This window comes from Brassica oleracea, chromosome C7 (assembly GCF_000695525.1).
Source record: "Brassica oleracea var. oleracea cultivar TO1000 chromosome C7, BOL, whole genome shotgun sequence".
NCBI lineage: Eukaryota > Viridiplantae > Streptophyta > Magnoliopsida > Brassicales > Brassicaceae > Brassica > Brassica oleracea.
Genome location: NC_027754.1, coordinates 24,582,889 through 24,596,098, shown reverse-complemented (window position 1 = coordinate 24,596,098; position 13,210 = coordinate 24,582,889). Strand labels below are relative to the sequence as shown.

At 35.7% G+C, this 13,210-nt stretch overlaps 1 protein-coding gene across 1 annotated transcript; it reads right to left on the bottom strand.

Annotated features, from left to right (window-relative positions):
- Positions 1-11,356: 11,356 nt before the first annotated feature.
- Positions 11,357-12,466, bottom strand: LOC106303803. The gene has a single exon (XM_013740129.1). It carries the CDS (start codon positions 12,340-12,342, stop codon positions 11,608-11,610), a length of 735 nt encoding a protein of 244 aa, XP_013595583.1. The 5' UTR covers positions 12,343-12,466; the 3' UTR covers positions 11,357-11,607.
- Between the last annotated feature and the right edge of the window lie 744 nt (positions 12,467-13,210).

The following is a 13,210-nucleotide window of genomic DNA, read 5'->3' as shown; positions in this document are numbered from 1 at the left end:
TTGGTTAAGAACTCGTAAGTTGGGCTTCGAGTCATGTCTTAGGTCCCTTTGGGCCGTCTTCCGACTCGAAGCGTTTATTACGGCTTCTTTTGATAAAGAACGAATTTTCCGAGGTTTTTACAGTAAAGTTTGATCGATAACTTAGAATGGCAGGGAATCGTGAAATGGGTTCGCTACGGTCTTCGGGAAATAGCATCGAAGGGTAGACGAGAACGCATGGACTAATGTCGTATCGACGTTTCGGAAGAGCTCGGTCGCTACGTAGCGACCGAGCTTTGGCTCGAGCTCAGTCGCTACGTAGCGACCGAGTGAACGCTCGGTCGTTACGTAGTGACCGAGCTTTGGCTCGAGCTCGGTCGCTACGTACCGACCGAGCTTTGGCTCGAGCTTGGTCGCTACGTTGCGACCGAGTGGAGCATGCGGTCGGTTGCTGCGTAACGACCCTATTCGAGCTCTTGTCTGATGACTCGCGTTTCTTCCGCAAAGCTTTTCGTAAAGTAGAATCTATTTCGAAAAAGTATTTGTCGAAGAAGGTTTCAACGTTTTCTTTTTCGGGGATTTTGACGTTTAACTTCGTTGCAACCGTTTTCGACCCTAACAGTAGCAACCATCTTTTGCGCTGGTTGCTACGCGGCAACCTTGTTCGAGTCTTTCTCCGATTTTTCGTGAATGTGTTTTCTCCGCAAGATTCTTCGTAAAAATAAATATTTTTCGTAAAAATGTTCATGCCGATTTTTACGGACTTTTATACATTGATTCCGTCGTGACCAATTTTGACCCCAACAAAGGTTAGCTGGAAGGATGTTTGTCTGCCAAAGCAAGAAGGAGGACTGGGCCTGAGACCTCTTAAGGAGGTAAACATAGTTCATGCCTTAAAACTAATATAGAGAATTCTTTCCTCTCGGAACTCGCTTTGGGTTCGGTGGGTGCAGTGTTATCTGATTTGAAAGGGATCGTTCTGGTCAGTGAGTATGAACACAACCTCGGGATCATGGGTATGGCAGAAATTACTAAAGCTACGTGATCTTGCGAAGCAGTTTTTCAAAAGAGAAGTGAGGAATGGAAGAGAAACCTCTTTCTGGTATGATTCGTGGTCGACGCTTGGCTGTTTGAAGGATGTTATGGGAGAACGAGGGTGCATCGCTCTGGGCATATCTGATAATGTTGTTGTTGCAGATGTTCTGAGTAATCACCGGAGAAGAAGACACCGTGAGAATTTTTTAAATGAGATTGAGAACGAGTTAGAAGCGCTGCAAAATGGAGATAGTTGGGAAGAGGACATTCCTCTTTGGAAGCAAAGAGATGGGAAGTATGCAAGCGGGTTCTCTGCAAAGAAAACATGGCTGCAATTGCGATCGGCTCAGACAGTCTGTGAGTGGAGTAAGGGGATCTGGTTCACACAGTCCACACCGAAATATTCCTTCCTCGTATAGGTAGCACTCCGACAACGACTGCAGACATGCGATAGGATACAACGGTGGCAAGCTACAGTAAACACAACTTGTGTGCTCTGTGACGCAGCTGACGAAACCTGCCGACACCTCTTTTTCAGTTGCAACTACTCAAGGCAAATCTGGAAGGCACTGGCTGGTGGGATTCTCCAAAATGCGTTCACTACATCTTGGAACGACATTGTAGAGATCATCTCTAATACAAGCTTGCCACCGACGAAGAAGTTCCTTATCCGCTACAACTTTCAAGCTACGGTACATGCGCTGTGGAGAGAGCGAAATGCCCGTAGACATGGAGAACAGCTGCAAACTGCGAGTGTCATCACCAAGTTTGTAGATAAAACAATCAGACTCAAGTTACTCTCGGTAAAGGGACTGGGGCACAAGTATCTTGAGGAGAGCTTGATCACTTGGTTTGCAACAAGAAAGACACCACCATGAGGAGAAGGCTTTCCACAGAATCTAGAGTATAGAAATCTCTTACAAACAAAATAGAAGCACTTGATGTACAAAATTTTGATTCAATAAAATTTTACATTCATTCGAAAAGAAAAAAGAATTCACCCAATATATTTATAGATGTGGTGAGAATTTGATGACGTTAATTCTATTCGAATTTGTACTATATATATGCATTTGTTCTGTACATTTGATATTCATATTCATATACATATAATTTAATTTTTTTTCAAAAATGAAACAAATAAAACGTATACTACTATTATTTTCCCAGTATATAATATATTTATATAATTGTTTAAAGGATATCATATTTTCTTACAAATTTAGATATGTTTGTAAAAATAAGAATATGCATACACACTTGGCGGGAAATGGATATAAGTATATGTTACTTGTTTTTCGAAAGCTATTAGTTTTAAACAAAAAATTTATCTGCAAATTTTGTAAATCGGACATATATATAGTTTATATACTCCACTAAAGTGATCAATATCATGCACATGCACGTTTGTCGGCAGCGTTGCTTTTGTCAATCCAAATGACGTATGAGATCATGGTCCATAACAAACGTCAACCATGCCGAGTAGTTGTGAAACATTCTTACCCAAATATGCATCCTTGAGATTAAAGTCGTCTTAAAAAATTGTTGCCGTGTGTTGGTTACTCTCGAACTTTCTTACTGAAACTACAAAACACATTAATAGTTTTTTTTTTTGAAGATTAATAGTTAATGCATGCATATTCTGTTCCTCTAACTATTTTCATGTTTTGTGATATATGCCACGTAATTCCTGGCATGCAAAACACGTAAATTACATCGGACTTCCACATTATAGTTATGTTATATAGTATATTTGTATAATTTTAGGCTATAAAATCGATTTCAATTTTCAAATTCTTAGAATTCTCATATTTTAAACTTATGAAGATAACGAAGAGTGATGCATGGTAGCATACGAACCCACACATTTTTTTTTATTAACCTTGGGGTATACCAATTTTTTTTTTTTTTTTTTTGGAACTGAGGTATACCAAATTTATGGAGAGATAGATCTTCATTTTGGGTATGTAAATGAGCCAGAAACACATATTTGTATAAGTGTTCGATAATAATGTGACTTAGTTTCATCCATCAAGCGAATCGAACATAAAATGTGTTGATGTCCTAAAGCCATTTTATCATTTGACCACCGGTCCCGGAAAAAAATAGTCAATTTTCTTATTACACAAATTAATCAACCTCCACTTCCACTTCACCAAAATTTAGCTTGGACAACGGAAAAACCATCTGAAATCACAACATTTCTAGGCTCATTATAAACCACGCAGGTATCGTATTGAGTATTCGTAGCAAAAGCCTGCTTGGTTAGAGCAACGTTAGACCATGTTTATTGCAATCTCTTAGGAAACTATCTTAGTATAATTAGGAATTAGAAAAAAAAAGAAAAAAACAGCTTTTAACTAAGAAATGTCAAGAGATGTCTCTTAAATAAGAGCATGATTATCTCTAGAATCCATTAAGGTCTCTTATTCAATTGTTTAGTAATAAATGTGTGTTAAAGAACTTTAGTTAAGAGACATCTAAATTTTTGTCTTCCATTGTAAGTTTCTTAAATAATGATTCTTAAAAAAAAATTACACAACACCAATCAACCATTAAAAAACTGAAGCTTTTTCTATGTAAAATTGTTAAACAACATAAAAACAAAGGACAAAGTTCAACATCAATAGGAAGGAGAGTATCCTAATATATACGAAAAAGGCAGAGTGATGGTTCGAGTTCACAGAAACACCACTATAAATTTAATATGTATACCTTCAGAGACGGCGTTAACTTGGTTTAGGGCATCGAGAGCAGACTCAAAGGGGTGAAATGCTGTGAGCTGGACAACACGGCCAAAGCGACTGAGGTCGGAGACTGAGCTTCGGACGGCCTCAGTGTTCTGTCCAATCTCATCAAGACCATGCACCTCGAAGAGGCCATAGCCCGAAGAAGACTCGTAAAGAAGGTACATAGCCATTCTCAAGAACTCGGCATCTGACACAAACTGATTCAAGAAGACAGACACTCACCACCATTAATCAAAAATAAAGAATAAAATAAAAAACAAATCTCTTAAGACACAATCTCTATCACAATCACAATCACAACGTAAGACGATTCAGAATCCGAATGTATACAATCTCTAAAACGAATACAAGCACAAACTCGAAATCGCTATCCAAAGGCTACATTTGAACAAAATTCAAGAGTATAGAACGTACGAATCGGGAGCGCAACGCGGACTTCGTAGAGGTTGGTGGAGACGAGGACGCGAATGAGAGAACGGAGACCAGACGCGTCTATTCCGTTGTCGTTGGTGACCATGGTGATCGGGCGTTCGCCGGAGATGTGATCTTCGCCGTTAATCGCCATCGCTCTATAATCTTAAGTCTTAAGATAAGCGAAGGAAGAAGAAGCGTTTATTTATAGGCTCCACAATAAGTGGCAGCGAACACGGCCACACAGGTGAAGAAGAAGAAGAGATCTTCTCTGTCGATGCTGATTTTGGCTGAATTTGGTCTGAGAAGGCGAGATTCTCTGTGGGAAAGGGAGAGAGAGACAAAAAGTCTGAGCAAGAGGCGGTTCTTCAGTAGGGTTTCCAGGAACCCACCTTTTAGGATAATTTTTTTTAAAAAATTTTAAAATTACTTTTTGGGCTTAAGAGCCCATCTAAGAACCACCGATAATGCTGGTCTAAGAAATGTCTCTCAGTGCTTTTACACTATTTTACTTAATTTTATTAATTAAATATTTATTAAGAATCTAACTAGAATCTTTCCCATTAAACATGATCTTGTTGGAAGAAACCCGTTAAGTTTCTCACAAAAAAAACAAAATAAAATTATTTCATTTTAAAAAAAAATTTATAAGTGTTGACACATTAAATGACTGCCACATGTACAATTGGTTCTCAAATTTATAGAAAAGTTTTTAAAGGTATTCTCTATACTATTTTTCTTTCTTTTCAATTATTTTCTTTATTATTAATGGTGGAAAAAAAAATTGAGAGCTCACCACTGATGATACGCCTAAAAGAAAATTATGCTGAAGTGGCCTTTCGGGCCCCGCTTCACCCAGTATCTGTTTCACTTTCTTTGATTTGCTTATTTTTCTTTCGTATAATGGAATACGTATATAACCAAATAGGTTCTTCAAATGGGATTATTATTGGATACTTAAGATAACTAGATATATGGGTGAACAGTATATATATTTGATGTGTGCTTATCAATATTATCGCTATTCAAGTATTTTAATTAATTTTAAGTTTTTTGAAGATGGTATTTTGTTCATGATGTTTGATATCTATGTGAACATATTTCTATTAAGTATATACAGTCAAATATTCAGGAATAGGCTTAATTAAGGTACATAAGTTTAAGTGAAACAGAGAGTTGAGTACTCAAAATGACATGTCGAATCAATTTATTGTCTTCTTTATGTTTTTTTTTTGTTACTTCGAACCTTATGTATATGAAAAGCATGTGGATTACGGCCTAAGACCATCTCCAATGGTTTACTTTATTTTTTCTTCAAAAATAGAGTAACTTTATAATAGAGTTATATGTTGTTCCAATGATACTCTATTTAGAGTGAAAAATAGAGTGATGAACAAAAAAAATAAAAAAAAATACTCTATATATAGAGTAAAAATAGGTTTACACTATTATATAGTAGAAAATAGAGTACTATTGAAATACTTTTACTCTAAACTATATTTTACAAGGAAAAATAGAGTGGAGTTGGAGATGCTATAAGCAGACATTGAGTTTTATTAATAAAACCATTTCTGTTGTTTGTATTTCACATTGGATAGGCACACAAATAATCGAACTCTAGGATAAAAAACGAAAAGTGTATAATATATAATTTCTAGCAACGCATCACCAATAGGTGGGCAGGGTCCGGTACGACGCACATTGGCGTATGAACACGTTACGATACTGATTAGTCAAAAAAATATTTTGTATCAAAATGTTTTCAATTTTTTTAAAACAAAAAGTGTTTTCAATTTGATTAATAGAAAAATGTGATTTCTGCAAATTAATGAGATTAAATATACTATATACATTGTTAATATAATGCAAATAGATGTATTTATTGTGGGACTCGCATGATGTTTTGTATCTTTATAGAATATGTAAAAAAATAGTTGCACAATTATTTTTGTAACTATTTTCATAATTTATATTAACAAATATTTTATACAGTAAATATGTATTTTAGCAAAAGAAAATAAAATGAATAAGACTGTGTTAGAAAAAGGCCTATTGATGGTAAAGTTGCTTAGTGACAAATCCAAAAACACCAATAGCAATCGCTGTTGGTGGTGGAATGATCATGATTACTCCTAATTTAAAAGTGTCGGCCTGTACGAATTAAAAACTAATTGAAACGATCAATAACCCAACAAGAGTCAAAATCAAACAAAATTATTTAAAAATAATATCATGCACAAGGTGGATCGGCTTGATATCGGAGAAAAGATGGGTAAAAGAACCGACTTTTATTCTGGTCGAGCAGAGATTACGGGATTAAGTGAAAAATAAAGTCACTTTTCTTCTTAATTCTTATGCGTAGGTGTCTGTATAAAAAGTGAAATTCTTAAAACTTTTTCGCATTCGAAATTATTGCACTATGATTGGTGCCAGTACCCACCAGAAACACGGCAGCTTCAGCAAATTTACTATTTTGATCGAGTTTCTTTACATTTTTTAATCTTACCGTCGAAGACTAGTAAATCACTGAGATGACTTACTAGACCATCAATCATATTGCCATGAAGCATTAAGAATGAAGCTTCCTTTGATTTACTGTATAAAAATAATTAGGCATGCACTCTCTTTTCTATTATTACCAATCCCACTGCATATATCCATTTACTATAGCCATTGTTAGTTTCCTTTAACACAACATCTAGTTTACTATTACTATCTTTTCGATTATTACCAATCCCACTACATATATCCGTTTACTTCCGCCATTGTCAATTTCCTTTAACACAACATCTAGTTTTCCACACCATGTGTGCCAGTGTCTATGCTTGTATCTGAATACGATACATGAGATTTGTTTTTTTGGATAATTAGCATATAATCGTTAGGATGTTGCATGCATGGTCACATCCATCTGGAGGACATAATAGATATTTCTTGCATGGTTAATTATTTCAGGCGTGGGACTTAGTTGAAGTAAAAGTCGAAAAAACACCATTATATGTGAGGCATATACTGTATATGAAGAAAAGTCAGTGCGAGAATGAATAAACTATTAAACGGGCACATATATATCATTGATCAAGTGATTGGATCGTGTTAGGGCATCTGCATTGGTAGTTTTTCTTATTCATATCTTAGCATTAGTTTAATATATAAGTAGATTAAGAGTTTTTGGTAAGATACATGTCTAAAAGTGTTGATTATTGGTAGAACCGTTTTAGAAGTTCTTAGCAATATAAAATATATTTTTTTTTGAAAATGGATAGAAAGGAATTTATAATATAACATTAAACATAAAAGCATTACAAAGTTTGAAAAAAAATTACAAAATTGGAAACAAATATTAGGAAAGTGAAATAAAAAATTACAAAAACATAAAAGCATAATTTTTATTTAATAGATAGAAACTTAAACATGAGATTTTAAATTGATCATCCAAACTTCTCCCATATATGTTCGATCAAATCATGTTTCAATTGTTGATGGACTGGTCTACCCCGAACTCTTGCTCGACGATCAAGTGAATTGAAAAGCTCAGTAGGTTCCTTAACGACAAAAGAAGTATCAGCATCTTGAAACGTCTCATCTTTATCGTCTGTACGTCGTTCATCTTCCACAATCATATTATGGAGTATGATACATGCTCTCATAATATTAGCTATCATGGATTTTTTCCATATTCTAACTGGATTTTTAACAACGGCGAACCTAGATTGGAGGACTCCAAAGGCACGCTCAACATCTTTTCTGACAGATTCTTGGGTTGAAGCAAATAGACAATGCTTTGGAGTTTGTGGTAGTCGGATAGATTTTATAAAAGTCGCCCATTCCGGATAAATACCATCAGTTGGATAGTATGCCAAATTGTATCCTAAACATGCCTTCCACTTCTGGGTCACAAACCTTAACAGGTTACCCACCCATTCTCGCTTGGCTTCATGGGGATTGCAAGTACAAACAGAATGTTGTGTCTGCAACTCTGATATTGAAAATCGAGACCACCTTATGCTCACCTGCCACTACGCAACGGTTCTATGGTCTCAAGTAAGGCGTCACTTTCGAGTCTCCGTCCCATCATTCACTGATTGGACACAACTTATCCACTGGACTACATCCTCTAGCTCTACAGCTCCGGGAAACCTGAGAATGATGGTTGTTCAAGCTATGGTTTACAACATATGGCAGCAGAGAAATAATAATCTTCATAACCAGACGCTGCAGCCACCGTTGGTTGTCTTCAAACACATCAATAGGCACATCATCAATTCTATTTATGCGTTGATACATAGGAAGAAGTTCAGCTCCCTTATGCAGCTTTGGCTGATTTAATAGTGCTCGATTCTTGCGCACTATCTTTTAGGGTTTTCTCCACGAGTCCCTGTTCTTATTTATATTGAACCCCTGTTTTTTACTTTCTTTTTGCCAGAGTTTCTTTTGTAAAGGATAACTACTTTTGTAGACTACCTCTCATTCAATATGATATTAACATTCTTAGCAAAGAAAAAAAATGCGGAAGGTCTCAGTCTCATATAGTACGTTCACTGAGATTTTGGCAACATCAGTATTAACAACATCAATTAAACCATTTTTCCACATGTTAATGGGCCCGAGTTGCCAGCCTCTCAACACAAGGCTTACTTCTATAATGGGCCTCAACATGAGATGGTATCTACGTGCAGTAGCTCTTTCCCTTGATAGAGGTTTTGATCTCTTTGGTTCGAAGTGCATCAGAGTTCCAAGAAGGAACTATATTCAAATGGATCTTCATAAACAGGTTTGCACTTTTTGTTAGAATTCGTATGGGTCTGTTGTATCGTTTATCTGTTTGTTTTCTTCATATTCAGAATTGAAACTTAGGGTCTAGACATCTTCGGTTTTGTTTCTGTAAATGTCTCCAACTAGGAACTGTTGCAAATCATCGTTGTATCAACTGAGTTTAAGCGACAATTTGGGATTTATTACACAATTTTCATGGTGTTTGGCTGCTTAGAAAATGGTGGACCAGTGCAAGCTTACCATTGATGATATGTATAGTTGTTACCGGTTGATTAATGGAACTGTCAAATATTTGGATCAGAACTTTCTGATGTCAGTACTTGTACGTCTTGAAAAAAACACTGCATTGTGGATTTTATTGCTTCCTGAGTTTGCGCCTCGGCTCTGAATTAGCTTTTGGCTGATCTAAATCTACTTTATTGCATATGCTGAGAAGAGGTCTCAAGAGTTTAAAAACAGTAGGAATGCTACATTGTGGATTTGGTTTCTTGTTTATGTTTCCTCTGTTCTCATCCCGAATCTATGGTACTTGTATGTGCATAAATGCTCACCGGGAATCCATTGTTTCCTGGGAAGAACGTGGGGGCACCAACCGGGAATCGGGAATCCTTATCTTCTTTTAATATCCATGGTCCACCGTTTTCAGTAATATTCCCGGTGGCCCCACAAATCCCGGCTAAAGCCATGGTTTAATGGCAATTACTTTAGGCCTAGTCGGGTTAGATTCATGTTAATTGGTACGAAACCTTAAGTCGTAGGTATGTGGTCCACATATGAAAATATTAGTGCTGTAACATTACCAGACCACGGTTGGATCAGTTTTTGCTATTATCAGCAATGATGATCAATATCTTGTTTTGTTCTGTTGTCTCTGCGGTTTGCTAATCAAGTTTTAACTTAGTGGACAGTACAATAAGGGCGTCTGCATTGGTAGTTCTTCTTATTCATATCTTAGCATTAGTTTAATATATAAGTAGATTAAGAGTTTTTGGTAAGATACATGTTTAAAAGTGTTGATTATTGGTAGAACCGTTTTAGAAGTTCTTAGCAATATAAAATTTTTTTTTTTTTTGAAAATGGATAGAAATGAATTTATAATATAACATTAAACATAAAAGCATTACAAAGTTTGAAAAAAAATTACAAAGTTGGAAACAAATATTAGGAAAGTGAAATAAAAAAATTACAAAAACATAAAAGCATAATTTTTATTTATTAGATAGAAACTTAAACATGAGATTTTAAATTGATCATCCAAACTTCTCCCATATATGTTCGATCAAATCATGTTTCTTCCCGGTTTCTCTCGATAAAAATACGTTTTTTTTTCTCATTCGGTTTTGGAATAGTATCTGGAATTTCTAAAAAATCGTCAAAGACAGATTCAAATACATCATCATCATCATTATTTATGTGGTAATGGTAATGAGATGAAGATGCCATCTTTAGAAAAAAAAAATTCTTGAATGGAGTTTGAGTAGAAGAAGTTGAGATGAGTTGTGGTAATGGTAATGATCGAACCATTCTCATATTTATAGTGACTGATTTTTGTATATGGAAGTGGTGGGTGGATTCACGGGATTTATAAAGGTCACGGGATGAATTTGTGTGATCTCTTGTATTCACTAGAAGTTGAGATGAGTAGTGGTAGGGTGTGGATTCATGTCAGCTTTAGTGTACAATTCATATATTTGAACCGGCAGAGGAGATGGTGATTTCGATTTGAAGCGGCAGAGATCGAACGGTGGAAAGAGGACAGGATTTTGATCCGACAACTCGCAATTGACAGCCTTTTCAGTGGTGGCTCTGGAGGAGAGGAGATCGATAGAAGAATCAAGAGTCGCGATTGAGAGAGATCGAGTCACGATTGAGAGAGATTGAGAGACGATTGAGAGAGATGCTGAGAGATCAACAGAAGAATCAAGAGGAGATCGAGAGAGATATCTCTGGAGATCGAGAGAGATATCAAGAGGACATCGAGAGAGATCGAGAGAAGACAACTTTTTTCGACAAGAAAGAGAGAAAGACACGGACGGGTTTGCTCACTCAAACCCTACAACCACTAAAGTTGAGACAGCTGTCCTGAAGGACGGCCCAAAAAAACTTCTAAAGTTAGAAGTGTTTTACAAATATCTTGGGTTTTTCATTTTTATTTGGATCGATATATGTTAAGAAGTGGGCTTAAGATATGCCAATGCAGATGCCCTTATAAAAAGGTCCCGCCCTACAGATTTGAAGTAAAAATTTCGAAGATTATGGAGATGATCTATTATTCCTAAATATATGTTTTTTTTTTTTTTTTTTTTTTTTTTTTTTTTTTTTTCAGAACGACAGACACTCCAAGTTTTTAATAAACAAAATTCGAAAAAGAGATAGTTATTATCATAGACACGAGACAACAACTCTACTTTCAAGTTTAATTTTGTATCATCAAACTGAGGAAACGAAGTGACACTCACTAGCTATAATAAACAACGTACAAGATATATAATTATATATCTTCCATCCATGATAAGCAACTAATTACAACTGTACATAGAGAGTGTAGGGATGAGATTTTTACACACTAACTGGAATATTGAAATAAGATTCCATATGGTTGATTTTTTTAACTTTGGCGGGGAGAGAACCTGATGCCATTTTTTTATAATATTGGTTAGGCTTTGTTGTGGACAACGACGGATAAAGATTCCTGGCGACGAAATATCAGCTGTTTGGCAATGAAAGCTTCGATCGTTTTCTGAAACTCTTCGTTGCTAAGGTTATCCTCTGCATAACTATTCTTATCATTCTTATTATTATCATCGATTCTCATGCACTTTTCAGTCTTTGATCTATGGAGAGAAGAAGGTTTAGGGATGACCACCATACGATCATCGTCATCTGCACTAGTCTGCTTTACGTCGGATTTGCTTCTTCCATACACCTTGGGCTGATCGTTTTCTTCACGAGGAATATCTGAACTCATCACATCAATGACGATCACCTCTTTGTCATCGTAAACGATCTTCTCTTCCAACTCATCTGCTTCTTTGTATTGATTCTCAACAGATCTGACCAACGCCTCGTATATATCTGTTTCTGCGTTTGGGTCAGAAGAACCTCCTCTGTTGTTATCCTCTACAGAGGATTTGGTGAGGAGAAGGACGACGATGCAGTTCCCGAGAAGGAAGACGAAGAGGGGAGTCGATACAACGCCGGCGATACGGCGGAGAAACTCTCGGGAGATTTGGACGGCGAAAGGAAGGCGGGAAAACGTCCAAAGGAGGAAGAGGAGGGCGACGCAAACCTCAGCCGCGCGGAAGAAACGGCCGACTCTGTGGAAACTGTTGTAACGCCGCAACGCCTTGGCTTTCTCTGCTTTCAAGCTGTCAAAATCGAGTGAATCCATTTTTTTTTAGGGGAACAAAAAGAGAAAGGATGATTTGATTAGAGTAGTGTGTTAGAAAAGAGAGTGACTCTTTAGATGGAGAAAAGTGGAGCGTGCGCCTCTTCCCACATATCTCTCTCTCTTTTATAGACTCATCTCTCCACTCCCAGTCCAGACTCCTTTTTACTTTCTTCAAATAATTGTCACTTTCCCTATTTTTTTTTATATATATCTAACTTGGATATATATTCCAATTATTATTCCTTATGTAACACACCACTTGTCCCTGTTATAATATATATATCTCATTCTAATATCCAATAATTAATAAGCAGTCAATTTGTATACTTTTGAAAATAAGGTGTATTGATAAAGATAATACATTTAGAGGTTTGCAATTCGATAGCTACTTAAAGCACATGTTTTGATTAGCTTTCAAGTTAAGAAAATTTCTATTCCAATGTAACACAAAGTGTAAAACAGCTTTTTTGTTTGAATTAATTTAACATTCTTTAAGATAATACATTTTGCAGTAATCATCATACAACAACTACTCACTAGTGAATCATCTGCTTTAATTTAGAAACGTCTATAACTCATTTCTATATTTATCTCAATAACACTTATATATATTTTTACTTTAACCTTTTTTTTTCTTTTTCTAAGATAATATTTATTATATTCCTCTATATTTGAAGGAAAAACTAATATTTTATCTATTTTATTCTATACTTATAGAAATGATATATTCTTAGGGATATATTGAATAAAATTCCAACTCTATTGTAAAGTTTTGTCTAAAATAAAAAGTAGCAAAATACATTGAATATGTTTTAAAAGAAAATTTGTTTCTGTTATATATTTTGTTTTTTTTTCAGTTTTGACAGTA